Source organism: Myripristis murdjan, chromosome 12, assembly GCF_902150065.1.
Source record: "Myripristis murdjan chromosome 12, fMyrMur1.1, whole genome shotgun sequence".
Lineage (NCBI taxonomy): Eukaryota > Metazoa > Chordata > Actinopteri > Holocentriformes > Holocentridae > Myripristis > Myripristis murdjan.
This window is the reverse complement of record NC_043991.1, coordinates 25,030,648-25,052,202: the sequence shown is the minus strand read 5'-3', so window position 1 is coordinate 25,052,202 and position 21,555 is coordinate 25,030,648. Positions and strand designations below refer to the sequence as shown.

Sequence of the window (21,555 nt, the reverse complement as noted above, 5' to 3'; positions counted from 1 at the left end):
AGAAGGCCCCACTCAACTTGAACTCCAGCCTCGGAGAGCGCTTTCTCCCTCTTGGAAACAGAATTCTCTTCACTTTGAAAGCAAACAAGCCTACTGATGCAAGATATGACAAGAGGCATTTTTATTCCAGTTTTGCTCTCTGACTGATTGATATCTATAGGTTGTCACGGCTCTTTATGGGTGTTCAGTCGCTCAGTCGATCAGAAGTAGGCCTAGTTTGTTTATAGTTTGTTTATTGCCGATCAACTTCAACAAATGTGCAGCTGTTTCCCATGAGAATACCTGGGAAAGTGAACCTCTGAAGGGCCACTATCAGGACTTGAATACAGTCAGCTGATCAACGTATCACCTTATCAATCAGTCAGAAAGGGACTGATTGATAAGGTGATAAGATGATCAGGAAGCTGAGTTAAGATGTGGGTGAGTTTTATCTCCCAGGGCAGTACCTAGTTCACACACACACACACACACACACACACACACACACACACACACACACACACACACACACACACTTTTTTTTTTTTTTTTTTTTTTTTTTAATGATGTAACTGTGATTATATGGCTATTGTTGAGAATTTTAAGCGACCCACGCGCAGTTCAACAATAAGAACATGCACTTTAAAAAAATAGGAGCACTTCTCCTTTAATTGAGCGGATGTCGTCAACGCAGGATGACTGGTATATTTTGCGACATGACGTACAGTACGGGCACCGGCTTACAGTCGCTACCTCGGCCTCCGTTACAGTACAACACAATACAGTGATTTAGGACAAAACGTCCAAATCTGTCATTGTGCATCGGGGAATAATTATGATTATTGTGTAGGCAAAGGTTGAGCTGTGGTAATATGCGCCCGTCGCCTCGGAGGCAAACACACACTCGCTGGTGAGGAGGAAGACATTCGGGGAATTTTGCATGTGAGATTATTATTGATCGTCATGAAGAATTATTTCTAGACAAGACGGAAATCTGAGCAATGTTTATTTATCTAAAAGATGCGTTGTGTGCCCAGTGTTTAATCGTTTCAGACAAAATAGATCGCCTTAATCCTTAGATGGATAGACTGTTGGTCAATAACCTGCTCATTAGATGATAATCTGCTGCCTTAATGATTAAGATTAGGAAATTGTGCATTGGCACGCTTTGTTTGACTTGTCTCTGTGTGTGCATGCATGTAAAAGCAGTAACAGTAGGCTTATGTGTTTAACACTGGGTTATGTCACTGTTTATTTACACACACAAAAAATAACAAAATTGTGTATTCTTCGCAGAGCCTTGTTGCGTTTCGACACCCGGGCCAACCAAGAGAAACTATTTCTGACTTGAATCGCCGATAGCAAGACTGGCACCATCAGCAGCCACGTCCCATGCCCGGGCTCAGGTACCCGATGATGTTGAGTGCCCCCGTGGGCGCGGCGGCCGTGGAGGACTCGGCCTGTCACTGGGACTCCTGTGAGCTGCGCGGGGCTCAGGTAGCCCACTCATGCCTGTGATCCCCATTCCTCGGCGGGTGCGCAGCTTCCATGGCCCCCACACCACCTGCATGCACTCGGCCTGTGGGTCAGCGCACACCACCCAGCTCGTGCACACCAAGTACAACAACTTTGACCTCTACCTGCGCTCGCGGTGCATGTACAGCTTCCTCCGCTTCCTCCTCTACTTTGGCTGCAGTCTTCTGACCTCCTTGCTCTGGGTGGCGCTCTCTGCTCTCTTCTTCCTGCAGTACATCAGCGTGCGCGTGCTCTTGCGCCTGCAGTACAAGCTGTCTGTCATCCTGCTGTTGCTGGGACACCGCCGCCTTGACTTTGGGGTGCTTAACGACCTGATCATCTACACCATGCAGGTCACCATGTTTCTGGTGGGGGGGCTCGGCTGGTGCTTCATGGTATTTGTGGACATGTAGCACCAATAGGAGCAACATGGAAACTGTAGCCGTGGGCTCTGCAGGTGCTGCATCCACTCCACCCACTCACTTCAGTATTATGTGGTTTTATGGGACAATATCCGCCTATATCTGGAGGACTGCTTTGTGCCGCACTCATGAGGACCCTTGTACCTCTACTCATGAAATCCTTTAGATCTGGTTTTGAGAAATGATACAGAATCTGCTCAGAATGTATTGTATTTAGTGTCTGTGTTTTTAGGATCACATTGGACAGTCATTTAAGATTGCTGATCCTGTAAATCTTCAATAGAAAACACGTAGCTTTTGAATATCAAAAATTCTGCATGACCTCATTGTGACGATACAGTAGGACTTCAGAAAGCACTGCCCAAAAGCATCGGAAAGGTTAGTTTCAAGAATAAGTTCAAGCCGATCAACTCTCAAATACGCCTATCTAAATTTGGAACAGGATATTTTAACTAGAGCGTGCTCACCTGCATTCAGAAATGTAAAGCGATATCATACAGTGAATGTCAAAGTCTGTTGAACGGGAAACTGACATGACATATGACTGATTTGCATCAAGGATGTGTGATGCAAGACATTCATTTGTGCCAAAATAAACAACCCAGGCGGCAGCTGGTGTACAAAAGCAAAAGACGACCATGTTTCCCAGGTTGAGACAGGCCTTATGTTAGATTATTTTGTGTGCAATTCAACCCAGTACACTAGATGGAGATGGAGTTATAATTTATGTTGGATGAAGTGACCAAAAACATGAAGTTATTGATTATATCGTGGTTGTTGTTGTTGTTTGGGGAGGGGGTGGCTATGTGTGAGTGACAAACATTCTTTTAATAAAATTATTTAATACATTTTCTGTTGATCAAGTGTGCTGTGTTTTGAAACATGAATAAGTGGATGTGCTTCATAGCCACCTATGATAGCATGCCTCGGGCTGTGTCATAAGAGTGTGTGACAGTTCAAATAGGAATGGCTTTCGGTCAAGTGCTCCATCAGTCTCCCTTCACATGGTTTCAGAATCCCTCTGACAGACTTCTCTGTTTGGCTTCCCTCAGCACACAATCACCCGCCACAACCAGACCCCTCTGTTTCTGCCAAGCATAACAATGGAAATGGCTGTGTCCCAATCACCTTATATAGCCTCCTTTTCACATGGCCTGCGGTATGCCTAAAGGATCAGGATGAAGCACTGAAAGAAGCCTATCTAGACTCGTCATGCATGGTAAATGTAAGAGAAAAGGGCGATACAGTGGTGGATTTAGACTCAGCTTTTACATATTTGCTATCACTCATGAGAATCCCTTTAGGGAATAAGTCGTTGCAGAATGCAGAGAGATACAATTTCCGATTAAACATTAACCCATCTATGTATCCCATGTTATTCTGTCATTGGCTAGCACAAACAAGCAAAAGGAGCTGGGGGTTACTATAAGGACACTGTCCTTAGGCATGAACTTCATGGCACTGAGGCGGGTGAGTGGCCTGACTGAGACATGCTTGAGGCTGGTATGGCCTCAGCCTGTAAATGGATAATCAGTGGGCAACAATAACCTATTGTTCTGAGGATCAACACATCATATGCCTCATACTCTGAGCCAGTACGATCTGACAGCCCAGTTGGACCAGAGACAAATTAGAAAACTTTGATTGCCTTATAATATCACTGTTGTGCATTAGATGGACTTTATCTTTATGTCATTCTCAGGTGCTTATTTTGGTTTAACAACTGAGTGACTATTTAATATGATTTACCATGTTGTTGCAACTTTTTTTTTGTACTTTGTGTTTTATTTGCTGACCATTTAACCGTGTTTGATATTTGATGGATGTGGATTTTATTGTCTATTTAACATAAGTAAGTTCTGCCTTCCAGTTAATCTATGGTTTTTGAACACCACAGGTCAGACAAATTAAGTGACAACTGTAAAAACAGAGAAAATATCTTGGGACATGATATTCATCTTATAGTAAAATTATTAGTTAATTACTAATCACCTACTGTTAAAAACACACTGTTATTGCCACGTCTCTTTCAGTTAAACATAGATTTGGTGCAATTCTATCGATGCAACTTTGTTCTTGAATATGGACACATTTCAAGCAGCCGGAGGAATACCAGTTAAAATTCCTGGTCCTAATAGGAATTTGGAAACCATATGTGAGCCAACACAACCAGGCTCTAGCAGGATTACAGCACTGCACTCACAGTGCATTTTTTGAGAAATCCTATGTGTGTGGATGGCTTGTGGTGGAATGATAAAACAATAGATTTTATACAAGCGAGAGAGAGAGAAAACCCATGACTTTTCCCACAACTTTTTTTTCCCCCAGCACACCACTCTATTCCCCAACACAAGATTTTTTTAAGCAGTAAGGAGAAATGAAATAATATTGGAATTTAAGAAAAATATATCCCCCTAGGAATATATTTAGAAATGTTATTGGGCTACCATAAGAGAGAAACATTTCACCAAGTACAATAAAATCATAAATTCACAACTGAGTGCCATAGACACGCGCACGCACACGCACGCACGCACACACACACACACACACACACACACACACACACACACACACACACACACACACACACACACACACACGCTATGTCCCCGTAGGAATATTTCAGGATCATTATTATGATACCACAGGAGCTAAAGAAAAATATCCTTAAGGTCGACTAGGTCATTTAAACTCACCATTCGACCCACTATCAGCATGTGTAAGAATATTATAGGACTCTTAGATTGATTTTTTTTTTTTTTTTTTTTTTTTTTTGTGACGGTATGAAGTTCATATAACCTGACACCAGTGCGGAGGGTTTTTTTTTTTATTGAGCTAGGAGGGAGAAAGGCAGGGCCTGTGGCAGCCTATTGCATGCCTTCTGTAAAGAAAAGTTGACTTGAGGACACCGCCAGCAGTTGGCGCTTATAATTCAGGAGAGGGGCACACATGCGCATCATGTAGCCTGAGCTGTCATCACATAAGGACACGTGAGGTAACCACACATGTACATGTGTCCTTATGTGAGGTGCCTTATGTGCCCCTAAAGCCAGTCTCCATGATGTACATTTATCCCGTAGATATAGTTAGAAATTCGCTGCCCTCTTGCCGCTTTCGAACATACTGCGCCCAGAATTGGAAAAAAAATCATACCGGGAGTGCATGCGAGCGGCTTTGGAAATAGCCAACATACAGTACACCTTTAAGCCCGGCCAGAGTGCACCGGGTTCATGTGTCCGTGAAGGCGCACGATATGGCCGTAATTGCTTAGAGTAGATTTGCCGCGTACACAACAGCACACAGTAGCCCGACCTGGCAGTTCCTGCAAAATGTCTGTGTCTTTAAAAAAGTCTCTACCGAATGGTGCATGATGTCAGGCTGCTTGCAGTTCATATACTGTTCATGTGAGCGGCATTCACTTCCTGCAAAGGGACAGAAGCAGGCAGAGAGAGAGAGAGCGAGAGAGAGAGAGAGAGCGAGAGAGAGAGAGAGAGAGAGAGAGAGAGAGAGGAGGGGACAGCGAGATGGGGGACGAGCGGGTAAGATAGAGTGAGCCAGCGGACGAGGTAAAACCAGGGCCTGCTCTAGACCCTGCAAACTTTATAGGTTATCAGAAGGTAAAGCCGACCGCATCTTTGCCAGCTGACAGCCGCATTTTATGGAGCAGCGACATATCGGGTAAATATATCCCCCTCTGTCTTGGCTTTATGTTTACAGTGCCTGATTTGTATGACGCATAGGTTTTACCATCATTCCCTCGCATCTCTCTTTTTTTATAGGTACAATAGATAGTTGCGTACCCAACAATCTGCTGACATTACAGTACAGTCGCTTAATCTGGATAAAAGTATAAACCAAACTAGTGCTCTTCAACTTTTACCTAGTCTTTTTTTTTTGTGAATGCTAAGATTTTGCGTTTAGGATGTCATTCCCACAGCACCGCATCGCTCCACTTGAAGAATTTAAGCTGAATGGCATTATTTTTGTTACTTTGGATGAGGATGGGCTGCGAAAACTGCAGCCAACACTGTTCGGACGGCACTTTGAAAATACTTAAACCAAAGGAAGCGGTGTTGTCAGTACTTTAAACGGGATGAGTGGAGAAAGTGGCATGATATTATCGGTCTTGCGTCACGCTCAACTCAAAACAAAAAAGCAGTCCAATCTCCACCCCATAAGCAACGTTAATGCATCAGTGGCGGCGCCTATTTTGCATGTTTATTAAAATGCATAGCTAAGCCCGAAACTCTATGGGAGCACATTCTGACCTGTGAAATACATCACCGCCGCTGCGATCAGTGGTTTGATAGGAGTAATCATTCATTTCACAAGTCTGATCAGTGTTCCCGTTTTGAATCGGCACCACTATAATGTGGGTTAACCCTACAGTAAACTCCAACTCATGCACTGTTTTCCTGAGACCTGGTGGCACAGTTAATTGGTTACTCTTGTATTGTGCATTATTTCCGAGATTACCCCTGTCTGAAGTGTCTCAGCATTGACTGTACCACTGCTAAAAGCATAATCATGTCAGTAGTAGTAGATACATAACCATAATTGTAACTGTAATTATAGCTTAAAACCTCGGGTCAAACTGGATCACCCACCGAAACGCACCAAAATACTTACCCTCATTAAAAATATCTGTCATTGCAGCAATGTCAGCAGTGATTGCAATATCAAGATTTATTTAGGAGGCAGTTGGGGGAAATAAAAAAAAAAGTTTCATTGAATATCTTGACCACTGTTTCCCACTATTGTTGTCTATGTGGCACTGTTTACCTTACATGAACCCTTGGAGTCTGACATCTGACTAAATACACACAATGCCTCCTTTCCTCCTGTGTGTACATGGGTGCACTGTGTGGCTAGATGGCATGCAGCTTGTGGCAATTTCTTCATTTCCTGTCACTTTCCTTCCCTCTCTGTCACACACTTTTTCTCTCTGCTCTCTGCTCTCCTCTCTCTCTCTCTCATTGTCATCGTCTGTCCGTTGCCATGCTATGTGTTTATTTTCAAGATGACTGTAAAAAAAATTTCCCTTCTTTGTCATGTGGTGGGCCCGCATCAGCCATCTTTTGAGTGTAGGTACCTCCCATTTACAGCAACTCCCCCAAGTGTGTAACTTAACGTTGCCAGCATCCTCTTCCACCCCCAACAGGTGTCAAACAGGCTGGATGAAAACTTCAGTTTAAAACACAAACCTTCTGCTTTAGAGTCATGCGAATGATTTAAGTGGTTTTGCGTGAAATTCACAGCTTGGTTGAAAACGCGTCTCTCACCATTTTACAGTTTTGAATCCCACATCTGAGTGTGTTTTATTGCCCATCTGTTTGCCTCCCTATCAGCTTACCCCATGTAAAAATAAATAATTTGCGGGTAATAAGATCGCTTCCCTTTTGAATAAGTAAAACAGTATGTATCCATAGGTTTGGGCAACACAAGGACAGCTTTTCGCTGGGTATTTATGACATTTTCCCTCCCCCTCGTTGCAAGGAAATCATTTCGGGGTAATGTGGGTTTGTACTGCCAAGTTTCTATCTTCAATGTTTAACACAACATACATGGAAAATGTGTGGGACTTTTTTTCTCTTTCTTTCTAAACGGAGGCCTTCCAACACCACTCGTCTTTGCCTTGGATGCCTGCCAAAGGTTTGTGATGGCTCTCAACAGCTGTATTTGTCTGTGTGTGCATGTTTGTGCGAGTGTGTGTGTTGTATGTGTCTTTGAGAGTGTTTGTGTGCATGTGTTTGAGTTCTCGCTGTGTCCCGGGATGCCCTTCCTCCATAGGCCCCACACTATACAGCATTCCACAAGGGGGCCCGGGGCTGTAGAACTGGGGAGTGTCAAGGAGAGAAAGCGACTGCACACACACACACTCACGTTTGACCGACACAGATACTGACAGAGAGGGCAAGAGAGGGAGGAAAAAGAAAGGCTGTGCGGCTCTTGGCCTTTCACACAGAAAAGAATAAATGTCAATATTGTCTCATCATAGGGTGGGATATACCGTAAAAAAAAACAAAAACATACCCAGTTTATAACCTCTATCTGTCCTCCAGTGGAGATATTAAGTTTGTGTAGCATTAGAGCTGGTACTTGATTCATTTGTAAAGTAAAACAGATAAAATAGGTAACCTTAAAATACTTAAAGTGCTTACATTTTTATATCTGTAAGTCATTAAAAAGTATAAACTTCCAATCTATTTAAGAGAGAATTATGTTTCTTTGACAATATATATATTCGAGGACACGTGTTCAATCTTATTATTCTTTGATTTGTTTAACCAATTTGTTTAACAATCACAGTCAGTAGGCCTGCATGCGGCTGATGTTATTGCAGATTTGTTTACTTCATCAAAATATAATTGTAGTCATTTTCAACCATGGCCTTATTGTCCTGATTTTTTGCCATCATGAAGCCATCATTAGTATCACTTTTCTCCAATACTCAGTCAAACAGTGGTGCTCAACCTGAGATTTGGGGTCCCACAGGGGTCCTTTATAGGATTCCAGGGGGTTGCCAAAAAATGTGTAATATTTAAATTGCACTATTATATCATGGACGAGAAGTTAGCCCGATGACTGAATGTAGAAGAATAAATATTCAGTTCATAGGTTTCGCACTCTTCACTGTTAATCTGCCAGCCTACAGTATAGACAGTTATGGGATAACTAAATTTCATCAGACAGGGATGCCTGAGCCCACATCTCGTCAAATACAAATCCACAGCCTGATGTGTGTCAGTTTGGTGGTCCAGTTCCAACAGCTAACCCCAAAAAGTGATTAAAACAACACAGCAACACTCACAATGCAATGGGACCTTCCTCCAGCTGAGTTCCTGATGATCCGGCGTCTCAGACTTGTGTATATTGAGGTATTAGATAAGTTATTTTAACTTGTGCGAGCTATTTGGCAGCAGTACTGTTCAAGTCATATTGGATGTTCTGTTCATTTGTGCTGTGACCGAGAAAACCCATTCACATCATCTCAATGTCATAGTGGTAATTCTAAGTAGGATATGATTTTAATCTCCCACCTGGCATCAGAAATGGAAGAAGTGTGTCAGTTAACATGGCACATCGCTCATGTTGGCACACCAAGGCATTGAAAATCACATTTATCAGTTTCTACACTAACGCAACCAACTGTAGTAGTAGGTCATTTATGTTTAATGTTAATTTCACAAATGCAAAGCATTTTGGATGTTTGCATTCCAGCGAGTAAGACATTTAAGGAATGCTTTCGTGTTGCATCAGTAAAATCTGGACATGATGAGAATGCAGCAGACAACTAGCAGACAGTGAAGTAAACAAGGAAGTGTGTTAGTAGTGTTAAAAAAAAAATGTCAAATTGATTACTACATCCAAAATGTCATAATTGCCCATCCACCCTTATTTAAAGACATACAGCGTGTGTGTGTTGTGATGAAAGGACATGTTTTATTCACGATCAACTCTTGGAGCTTCCTTTGACCTTGTGGGTGTAGAGCAGCACCATGTGCAAAGTGAAAGATCGTAAACCCCACAGTGAAGTAAGTGATAAAAGGCTGAGCACCAACATTGGGCACTGTGGCAAAAACTGAGAAATGAAGGCCCACACTGAAAATAATTATTCTTAAATAGACACTTACTCACTTAGACTGGTTTTAAAACCTTTAAAATTTCTCATTGTTCTGTCTTCCCACACCACACTATGAGAGGCAGTATGAACAGGACCCTAACACCATTCTTTGGCTGTGTGTGTGCGTGCGTGTGTGTGTGTGTTCTCATGCTTTTGTGCACTGAGCACTTCTCCAGGCATGTGTACTTGTGTGTGTGGCCTCTCCTGAGACAATGATGATGCAACGTCCATGGTACGTGACACAGTGCAGACATGCATCATATCCTCATACATCAGCCCTGTATTTACAATTTAACATGGAGCAAGTTCCCTTTACGAGGTCAAGGCCGGGCATAAAAAAAAAAAAAAAAAAAACTGCTGCCGGTTGTTACTGCGCTGATTGGCATGTTGTTGTTCATGGGAATGTTGAAATAACAATAATTGAGGTTGAGTGTGAAGATTTGGTATTCGATGTTAAGCCAGTTTTACTTGTTTGCTTACTGAGATCCAGTGTTGATATTAATTAACAGAGCTTGATCATGTTTTGGTAATTGTAAATGATGTATTGTACTTGAAGGCAGCACTACTTTTCCATACATTCTCTGGCCAAATGAGTTGGTCTGTACACCAGCACACAGCAGCCTGTAACTGTCTGCGTGCTGTATAGGTGTCTAGTTGTTTTTCCTTGAAGTGATGGTGTTAATAATCAGCTGGCAGTTTAGGCTCCATCTATTTCCAGATAAATATGGCAACACAGGAGTGTTTATCATGCAGTCCTTTTCTTTCAGGGACATATTTTTGGAGAACATTTGAGAAAGCGGAGAGACTGAAAGGAAAGTTGGAGAATTAACAAAAATAGCCGTGTTTTTCTTGAATCCATTGATAACTTTACTATAAATGGCTACCATATCATATAACATTTCACATCCCATATCATATTGCGGATGGCTATGATTTTCACCATCTGTCAAGTTTTGACAGTCTGAAATGTTGTGAATTAAACTGACTATAATTAAACAGTTCTTCTGCAGGAAGATCATCCAGTCAGCTTCACGTGTGGGCTGCACAGAGTGAACTGCAAACTCCTAAAATGCAGATTATGAACAAAGTTGAGAGGCTAAGCCACAGATTTCCTCATCACAATGAATATCTAACTGTATATTCACACAAAACCAACATGCAAGTGAGAAAAAAATGAGAATTGAGTGATGATTTATTGATGAGCAATGTTTCTGTGCTTCTAGTGGTTGTCTGGTAGTCAGTATAGCTACGAGGCAAGCTAACATGGGCTGGCTTACTTACAAGTAAAATTCCTTACATGTTGGGTCAGGAAGCGAAGCAGGAGTCTCAAAAAGAGATGGTATTGCCATCCACTGCAGCTAACTGTTTAGCAAACCTCACTTTTTTTGATGGAATGTGCTATAGCGCAGGCAAGATATGACTTTTATATTGTTTGAGTTTATTTTATTTTGGTAGCAATAAGGTGCCACAAATGGTTTCGCACACAGAGACAACACAATCCTTGTGTGCCATTGTTTTTGGGTGAATGGCAGAGGGCAGGGCAGTTCCTCTGTAATGAGCTGTGTGCTCATTTAATATGCAATATGGTTTAATTTTTTATTGGTGCTCACAACAAGCTTTCAAAAGCCCAATCTTGTTTTCAGCTCCACCTGGTGAAAACCCCAACTTGGCAGAAACCACAAGGCAAACATAGATGACAAACTTGAATCTTCTCATGACACATTTCTAATTCCCCCTTTAGTTTTAGGTGGGTCCTTAAGTAACCGTGGATTTACGTTTTTTCATGCCCTCAAGTATTCTTTTGGCAGCTGTATAGAACACAAACGCAGTCCACCTACGTAATCAAACCCAAAGAAAAGAGTAAATAGTGAGAGACTGAGCGAGTGAGAGAAAGAGAGAGGATCAGGAAAAGCTATTAAGAGTCTTGAAATGTAACTGATTTGGGGTGCTTTGGCTCACTGTGTGCTTTTCAGGAAGCCTTCCAAGAACTGAGACAATGAACAGTAAACATGGCATGTTCCTCAGAACAATTCCACATTAGATCTCAAAGATCACATGGTCCTGTTTCTCAGAACTAACTGCCCCCAGAACATTGCAGATAACTGTAGCAGCGAAATTTTCATGTGCTCTGTGTATGCACTGTAGCTCCACTTGACAAGGAGCTCTCACAAACTGACAAATGTGTGTAAACTCTCTCTCTCTCTCTCTCTCTCTCTCTCTCTCACTCTCTCTCACTCTCACTCTCTCTCTCTCTCTCTCTCTCTCTCTCTCTCACTCTCTCTCACTGTGTCTCAGAGATTTCTGGTAAGTGACATGTTTGGCCGTTGGCATAATGCCTAGCAAGATCACATGGCATGAATGTCACGCCTGTGTTGGCTGTGTGTGTGTGAGAGAGAGAGTGTGTATGTGTGTGTGTCTGTTGTATGTACTTCTTTGTGTAAGACTAAAAAAAAATCATTTACATTTGTGTGTGTGTGTGTGTATGTGTGTGTGTGTGTGTGTGTGTGTGTGTGTGTGTGCGTGTGTGTGTTAGTGTGTGTCTGTTCATTTGTGCTTGGTTAGAGAAAGAAAAGGAAGGGAACATGTGCCCATTTGATTGTTCCAAGTATTTTCAGCATGAATAAGAGCACGTACCCATAGCAGAGAGTATGAGACTGCCAAGTGGTATGACGAGGATGTCTTTCTGATACAGTCATGAGATCCCATTCCTAAACTAGACGGGAAATTAGATTGTGTACCTAATGATATTTTATAGTCGTGTTGTAAATCTATAATTTTTGTTTTCACTGAGAACAGAAATTACCGGTATAGCAGCGCCGTTCTATGAAATGAATCCTGTGTGTTAAAGCAGATAAATTTAATGGTAATTTGTGTTGCTATTTCACTGCACTAACTACGTCTGTGGCATTAGTATTGTAAGCCTGGTTACTTCATGTAAATATGCAAGTAAGTGCAAATCTGAAAATATTTTTAAAAAATATATATATCTTTAAAAAGTAAGAGTATGAGTAATCATACTCAGTTTCACAAGTGGCACTAGAGCTGTTTCTCCAGTCCCAGGAACCTTTAACCCACTCTTGTTGTTGTATTATTATATATAATTAAGTTAAGGCAAGGCTCAGGACAATCAGAACTTCTTTAGTGCTCACCTAAATAGCTCTAGAGAAAGTGTGTGGGCTTGAAACATCATTATAATTCCCCCAACCTTTATAATTGCTTAATTTTAACTGAGGGCAGTAGCCTGTTTTACTTCGCTCCTTAGGGTTTCAGTAAGGGGACAAATTAGACTTTGTGTGAAAGGCAGACCTATAATTCAGGGGATGACACACACAAATGTACATAGAGAGACACACTCACACGTGGACACATACAGGCAGTCGCACACAGACAGGCAGACGGACAGGCAGACATACAGAAATAGGGAAAGAGAGGGAGACGATACAGGAGGTTGCGTTTATCTCTGCGGGCCCACATGAATTTTCCACGCTCTTTCGCACCATACGTTACTGAGTCGCTGTAAAATTTGGTCTATTCTGAAGAAGTCTGCCAGGAAATGTGGATTTTCCAATTAGTGAATTAGATTATACGTGAGATACGCCAAAGGGCTGAGCCGTCTCTGCAGCGCTGACCTGTCCTGTATGTGTTCTACATGTCCTGAGAGCCTGGCAGAATGCTGGTACGGGCCAGTGGAAAAAGACAGGAATCTGAGGCGGGTAGTTAGCACTGCGCAGTCCCCCCCCCCCTCCTCCTCCATACACACACACACCACCACCACCACCACTACCACCCAGCCCCCTCCCACCTCCACTGCTAACATGCGTTAGCAATTACCACTAAATGACAGGATTACCTGGTGCTCTCTTTAAAATTGCCTTCCCTCTTACAAGGTGTTTGCCACTTTAACTTGAATTTTCTCTTAACCTTTATTGGTCAGTAACAATTAACAAGTCCTTGATATCCCTTTTATTTATGTACTTACCTTTGACAACATATTAATAGAAGTAATTGCATTTTTCCTAATCAGGTGATCCTTCTTAATCTCATAGGGATTTTCGGGGTCAAAAGCCAAGCAGTGGGATGTGTTTTTAAATGTTGTTGGTGTACCATCTCAGCGTGTTATCAGTGTGAAATTAACTTTCATATAGGATAAGACAGTCATAAATCTAGCTTGTGAGTGTCTCTTAGACTTGACTGACCTGTGTATACTTAGTGAATCTGGGGCAAATGCATGGAGTTTTCCTCCCTCCTGCTCAGGACTCCTGTGGGTGTGTACTGCCTATTTCCATATTGTTTGCCCAACTGACCAGAGACAGAGATAAACAAACTCTGTCTTCACTTAGGGCAGGCGGGAGCCTTTTCAGTGTTTTACCAGCGTGATGAGGTTATCCAAGGTGACATGTTATTTGAGCACATGTATATGTGGAGTGTGGGAGTGGTGTTACTGTCACCGTACTGAGGTCGCCCGGTCTGGTGCTGACGGGGAGATTCTTAGGTCACAGTAAACTGTGCGTGCGTGTGTGTTTGTGAGCACGCGCTTGCAATAAATTGTGCATGTAGTCATGTTTACTTAGAAACAAAACCCCTTTTATCGTACATTACAACACTGTACAACACTGTGATTTTATCATGGGAAATCTTTGCAGCATGTCATGAGACATTCTGTTGAATCGCCAAGCCCGGCCATGCTATCAAATGGCGTTTCGTTCCCCTCCCAAATGTTTCCATGCAAGCGAATGAATTAAAGCATTCTGTCTGCTCTAATTCAAAAATATACACGGGGTACTCAGTTGATGTGGGCAGTGTTCTGTTTGTGTGTGTGTGAGAGAGAGAGAGAAAGAGAGAGAGGGGGAGAGAGAGAGAGGGAGAGAGAGAGTGTTTGTGTATGCCTGTCTGTAGACAGTGGAGCACTGATGCTGAAAGATGTGTCCTCATTTTTGCACTGGGCTCCTCTGGCGGCCATGTTGGACCACTCTGATGTCACGCATGCGTCACATGGTGGACATTCAGCTCAGAGCGGACAGTTTAGGGTGATCAAACCGGCATGTTTATTCTCTCCATATCGCTCTCCCCCCCCTCTCCCTCTCCCTCTCCCTCTCCCTCTCTTGCTCTCCCCCTTTCACTCGCTCATTCACGCTCCGTCTCTTTTCACATGGCTCTCGGACGCATCTCTCATGTTACACTGCCAAAGTTTCACTTCCAGCTCGCTGGGTTACAGTGCCATTCCTCCTCTTTTGGTGGTAAACAGACACTTTTGCTTGTTTGTTCTATATCTCAACAGTTTAATCTTTGCTGACTCACACGGTATGAAGTTAGGGTGGGCTGTCTTTAATGCCAGCTGACTCAGTAGCACAGGAATACAGTAGCTTTTGTGAGTTGAGTTTTCGTGTTCTCTTGTTCAGCAGCTTGGTGTAACATACTGTGCTCTGTCCTCCACTCTGCCTGCACGCATACACACACACACAACAAACACACAAAGAAAACCTGCATGCCTGTATTCTCTCACCCTCTGCACGCCCTTACAGATGCTTGTAAGCTGTAGTGTCTCTCCTCCATAGAGCAAATATTCACACTAATTTTTCTGTTTATGCAGTAACAGGGCTGCACACTGACATGCTCTCATTTCATTTTATTTCATTAGTTGTTTTTTTTTCTTACTCTTCCTTGTCCTATGAAAATCAAACCCTTTTTGGAACAATGACAGACACACACACATAGACATGAACAGATCGCCCATTAAATCTAATCTAATTGCGATCCTTGCGTGACAGTCAGTGACATTTGACAGGCTGTTTCATGGCCCCTGCTATCTCCAGATCAAGGTCACACCAAGGCGATTGGAAGTGAAGATGTACAGTGAGTCGGGACCTGCTTTTGTGAATCAATGCTCAAATGCAAATTCATTGCAGTGGCACACTTTATCCACTTTAGCCAACAGAGTTTTGGTAGTTTCATGGATAAACCTGACAACCATGCCCGCAGTGCACGGTTGTCATTTTACCTCTATAAATAGCATTTTAACGTTATTTTGACACTGTAAGTTGATGGAATGTAAGATAGCTTTTAAAGTAAGGAGATTAAAAAAAAATGAAAAACCCACTGACACTGAACTTCCTGCCCTACTTGGCAAGAGCATGGCAAAGCAAAATCCTCGAGAGAAAGAAAGAAAGAAATTTTTAAACACTAACAATGAGTTTGCTGCTAATACTTATATTTCTTCCAAATCTTTAGGGTCTCTAGGAACATCCAAGCCAGTCAGACGTCAAAGAAATAGTATTGTGGTTTTTGTACCCGCACATTTATTACACAGCTTGTGGTTAGGTTGTAGAAATGCTGAAAAAGAGCATCAGCAAAAATGGCTTTAAGTTCAAAATTAAAAAAGCTAGACTGAAACAATATAGCATATTTAGATATTTTGATGATCCCCTGACTCTAACTATGTTTGCTATTTTTTCTGTTGCAGAATTACTGAATATAAAGCTCTTAAAATAGTATAATTTTTTTATCAGTCAATTTTACACATGCAATTAATTGGTGGACCTTAACAATTACCTTAGCTATTAAAAAATGAAGTAACACCACGTTCAACTTTGACTCACGTTTGACCCCCATGCAGTGCCACCCATCACGCAGCGACAGAGCTACTGAACATTTATAATGGACAAAATGAACGAGACAATCTATTCTGAGATTCACAATGAATCTCTGGACAGAAATAAAATCATATGTACATACTGCAGCGTTGAGACGTTCTGTCGGAGCACAACGAGGTTAAAATAGCAACGGACGTCCAACATGTCTCTGCTGGAGCTTCCAGTAGTAAAGTAACGTCAGTGCTTGTCTGTGCTCGTCAAACTCGTCAAGTGGAGTGCATTAGGGGCAAGTCTGTCAGCACGGCCGAACTGAGTGATGCAGGTGCTAAATGTATTTCCATGGACTAAACTGTCGGCGCATCAGTGTTATTGAAGACAACGGGCTGAAAAACAGCGTGCGGCTTGTGTCAGGGAATCCATCCTCAAAACCCTGCCAAACGCTTGTTTCCAAAATCCACCATACAACACTGAAAGAGTAAGCAAGCGAGTCATTGAACACATTCTCACATTTGCAATTCAAAAAAAAAAAAAATGAATCGTTTGGCTGCCCTAATATTTATGTATACTGTTCTATCACTTTCCACGAAAAAAAAGGCATTTCCATTTGTCTATTTGCCGTCTAGAAAGATATCTCTAAACATCTTGAACAGGTTTGCATGAAAGGTTGCGGAAAGGTTAGTCATGTGGAAAGGAACTGCTGAACTTTTCACTCTGATTTGCAGGGGTGTGACTTCTTATAAAAATGAGAGAAGGGGGCGTGGTAGTTGGTGTGACTGTAACCTTTGCAGCATCGTGAAATTTTGTGCAAGCATTGATCATGGGATAAGGAAGAACCGATTAAAGCAAAACTGAGCCTGGAAAGAGTTTTAGGTTATGGTGCTCCCTCGGCGTGATATGAGCCCACATGGTGGTGAAACATCATGTCTACTTGCTGTTAGCTTTGCTGGGCAATACTGTACTTCTATTTTCCAGTTCATTTCCTTAGTGTGGCGAAACAGGTCCCAAAATAAAACTTTGAACACATAAACAAACACAAACAATGTGAAATATCCCAATATAAAATCCAACAGCCTAGTAACCATATTTTATTAGGAAATTAAATGGCTATTTTCTTATTTTCCCATCTTTTAATTGGAAAGTAGGTTTGGCAGGTAGTGTTTGAAGCACCTCCCAAATAATAGTACTCCCCAAAGTACTTTTGCATAATCTGCTTTGTTTCCATTTGTTTATGCAGTAAATTTTGGGACCTGTTTTTCTGTGCTATGGAGAAACAGAAATGCAGTATTCTGGATTGGCAGTCCAATATCCTAATTAGTCCAATTGTATATGACTACACATGAATTTACACTGCACAAATATGCCCATATGCATAAGTGTATCCTTTTTTAGGACAATCATGCAATCACAGTGCAGTTACAACAAAGTTTTTAGAATAATAAGCTTTGTTTCCATCATTATGTTGGTTGCCTGTAATATGTTTTCCTTAAATGAAAAGCCTGCATTCAGTTAATCATCACTAAAACGCACACAGTGGTGCCACAATTACAAAATGGGAGTAGAACAATAGTCTGTTAGGCTGTTTACGTGATGTTATAAACTCCACATAATATTTCTGACTGAAGTAAGCTATTATTTCATTTTCCAGAGAGAATGCAGAAATTAGAGTTTTCTTAAAAAACACACACAAATGCACACTTGTTTCCTGTCCCAGCACTATCAGATTTCACTAAAACAATTACAACCATGCTTCTGCACTATAACATCATGTTCGTTGCAGCCATGGGCCTTTCTCTATCACAAATAAAAACATCATGCTTCAGGCGCTACTTTCATGGGTTCTGTCCGAGCGGACACATGCAGCTGATAGTGGAGCCAGGGAGTGGCATGGGGGTGGCTGCTGTCACCCTAAAAAACAAAAGGATGTGACACCCCAGGTTTGGCCAGTCTGATCAAAAAAATGTTGCTGGTCAGAAATATACAAACCAAAACTCCAATGTCTGAGTTCAGGTGAATGCAGCATGATGTGTGGAAATGTGGACAAATTCAAGAGAGATGAGACTTTGTGGCCCTTTTTCTCTTTACTCGCTGCAGTCAGTGGCCTTGGTGGTGCTCTCTCCCCCTATAGGCTTTGCATCAATGTGATACATTGTGTCATTACCGTGGAACATGGAACAGACATGAATTGATGTATATACAATGTATCAGTTCATGCAAACCCAGTAGAGAGAGAAAGCCCAGCCAAGGCCCACGATTCACGAGAACAGAAAAAAGAATTCAGTGCAGTCTTTTGGACATCGGGGGCAGCGCTGAGCTCTTGCTTAAACGGAGTAGAATATATGAAGGTCAGCGAGGCTAAATGCCATTGAATAATCACTACATTTTATTCCAAAAATTTACAAGTAACTGGACTATTACTGCTATATTTATAATGAAGGCATTAGTATAAGCTGACATGGAGTTGATTATGGCAATTTCATAAGAGCATTGAGGCTTTGTGATGTTGACCGGTGGCATAACCAGAGAGGAACCATCTAAGCTTCTGTGTATCTTCCTTTATTCTTGTTATAGTGAGTCCATTCTTCCAATATCAGGACCAAAGAAAATATTTTAAAAAAATGTTTTCGACTTGTGTTGTGGTAAACTTAATCAGACTATTTTATCAGATCATTAAATGTGTTAAATTTGATGAAGTGATCGCAGGGTGAGATATTAAGAAAAACATTTTATCATCTTGTCCTTGCTTCTAACAAAAGGTTGCAGTGCTCTCCGCCTTCATTGCGTTCATTAATCTTCCTCAAACATATCACCTTTAAACATAATCGCCTTAAAACTAAAACAACAAAACAACATAGGCCTACCTCAACGTCGGGGGAAGCTGATTATATATGATATTTTTGTGCAATGGGGCTAATATTTTGTCACCCTATAAGCGACCCTATACCAGCACCAGTACCACTGAATGTTCTTACTTCACATCTATAGCATTTTTAACTTATATTACTGTGTAAAAATGAGTATTATGGTCATTAACAGTGTGTGTGCAGTAAAGTTTTATCTAAGTCTGTCACACCAACCAACAGAGTGACTTATATTTGCTACTGGTTGCAGCTCAACGCTTGAAAGCACCTTTCTTGCCATTGTGTGCACCCACAATCGCTGCATTGATAATACCAAATAAACCATGGGGAAAAATCACCATGCCCTCCCTCATGTTTTGTTAAAAAATATGCAGGGCTCCCCCCAAAAATATATTGTCCTCCTTTTTGAGCCAGGTCTCCCAAACCATTAAATAATACAGTCCCTTGGCTCGAGTAAATTATCAATAGGTGTCGTGCGGGCTGTCGTCAATCGAATCAGCTCCCCTCGGTCCTTTTAAAAGCCGTGCTGCACTGACAGCTTCATAATGGATGACAAAAGTCCAGACCAGCTGTTCCAAAAAATGTTTCCCAAGATGAAGTCATGTCTTTATTTGTGAGGTGCACTGTTGCAAAGATCCGGCACCCCAAACATGCTATCAAGGGTATTTTATTTCCCTTTGTAAATTCATTTAGTTTCTGGAGATCACAAAATCGCGGTCCCCGTGTATTTCATATGTAATAATTCAGAGCAATAGTTTAATACCATGATTCACACAATAACCATATGTCCAGATGCAGCTAACTTTACAGTATGATTTTATCAAAACAAGAGCCATGCTTCAGGCGCTACTTTTCGAAAACTTGCTGGAAAGAAGCAGACGACTCATGCACCCCTTGGCAACCCCTGTGATTTTGGATGTGGAGCAAGGATTGTTAAAATAGGAATCGGCGGTCCTGAAGGAGTTTAGCGATGTAGGGTGGAGAGAGAACTTCTTTATGTCCTGAAAATGTTTCTTGGAGCTGTGCGACCTCACTGTGTCAGTGGTGTAGGATGTCATTGGCTGTGTTTCTGGACCCCTGATGATGAGAATAAACTGCGGACTAAACTCGGCAGCTCTGTAGAATGCCGAGTTACAGACAACCGGCTTGATAAAAGAACCGTGAAGAAGTTCCTGGACTTAGCTTGCAGGAATGTGTCGCTGGCGGTGCAGGATTTAATCAGGTTGCCTACACCGAGCTTGGAAAATGTGCATCGCATCACTTCCACATCCTTCTAAGTGGGTTTAGCACATCTTTCCTGCCACCTGCAAACAGCTATAGGGATTTTGTCAACCAAAAAGGTTGGCCTTCATGTGTGCAACATGGAGTTTTGAGTAACAGAACCCCCCCTTAATTTAACCCAGTGCAGATCCCCTCTAGCTCTCTATAACATGATGAGCTGCACACTTGTGCACCTTGACCACAGTTTAGGAACGGTGATTCAAGTGCATGCATGTCTTTACTGATGTCCGTTCATGCAATCAAAATCGTGCCATTCCCTTTAATGTACTAGTGCTGCTCTTATTTTTTTCTGTGAATGCCTCAAGTGTTGAGTGCTTTTTTTTTATTTAGCTATTTTTTATAATTTGTAAGTGTTTCTGGCATTTCTATACTGTCTATACTGTTGTACAGTGTTTCATTAAAGAGAGACAGGAAAGATGGGGGAGGTGAGGCTGAAACGTGACAAAGGCCTCGGAACATTGCATCTCTATGGTAAATGCACTTTTGCTCACTGAGCCAGAAGGATGCCCCATTGTGTGTTTTTACTTTTGACACTTACTAGTCACACAACAAGCGTGCGCAGATGTGGATATAGTGGATTGGTTAGTTAGAAACCCTGTGTCCCATGAGACATCACATGCCAGTCATGCTGCACTATACACACTTGCATATGTAACAATGCTCAAACGCTCCTGCTTACCATGCAACCATGAATCATTGTCTTTATGGCTAGAAAAAAGTCCACAGACTTTCTCTTCTCCCTTTTATGTGGTAATTGGGGAATTTTTGGTCGTTTGTGCGACAATGTGCTCAAGATGTCTCTGTCTTGCGTGAGTGCTGCATTTCCTTTGCAGTTTCAACGTCACACTTGACTAATTAACTGGAATGACCCGCGGGTCACAGCGCTGCAGCAACAGTTTGGCATTATCCAAAACCTCAACTGTCTTTATGCTTTTACCCTTCCCCTTTTTTGTGTGACCATGTCTGCATATTTCATTTATTCCACCGTCCACCTCCCCCCCCCCCTTAGTTCTGCTCTGTCCTATAGCGGTTCTGTTTTCCTCCAGAAAAAAAAAAAAAGGGAGTCTGGGAAGCCTCTTTGATGGAGTTGACATTTTGGAATCAGTACTGTGGAGGTGGATTCTGTACTGATAGAAACATTATCTGTCAGTTTGTTGATATCACTTGGCTTTGTCTCTTGCCCTGCTGAGTGGACACAAAATGCAACTATTTGAAATCAAATTATACAGCAAAGCATTAGCGATATCACTTGCTTTTTCAGTGGAAAATGATTGGCACAGCCA

General features: G+C 41.9%; 2 protein-coding genes across 3 annotated transcripts in view; both read left to right on the top strand.

The window, feature by feature from the left end:
- The first annotated feature begins 702 nt into the window (after positions 1-702).
- tmem250 (transmembrane protein 250) lies at positions 703-2,767 on the top strand. Of its 2 annotated transcripts, none has more exons than XM_030064640.1 (2): positions 703-889; positions 1,276-2,767. In XM_030064640.1, the coding sequence occupies exon 2, from the start codon at positions 1,488-1,490 to the stop codon at positions 1,905-1,907; it is 420 nt and encodes a 139-aa protein (XP_029920500.1). In that variant the 5' UTR covers positions 703-889; positions 1,276-1,487; the 3' UTR covers positions 1,908-2,767. The 2 variants fall into 2 exon arrangements, with proteins under 2 accessions (XP_029920500.1, XP_029920498.1); XM_030064638.1 differs by having other exon boundaries at positions 703-921.
- A 2,643-nt stretch (positions 2,768-5,410) lies between these two features.
- Positions 5,411-21,555, top strand: part of nacc2 (NACC family member 2) — a 34,218-nt gene continuing 18,073 nt past the window's right edge. The window contains exon 1 of the mRNA XM_030065372.1: positions 5,411-5,597. The gene's annotated coding sequence lies outside the window, so the exon portion shown is untranslated. The remainder of the gene's footprint in view (positions 5,598-21,555) is intronic.

Excerpts from the sequence above, each read along its gene's own strand:
- tmem250 (XM_030064640.1), top strand. The coding sequence starts at position 1,488 with ATGCCTGTGATCCCCATTCCTCGGCGGGTGCGCAGCTTCCATGGCCCC.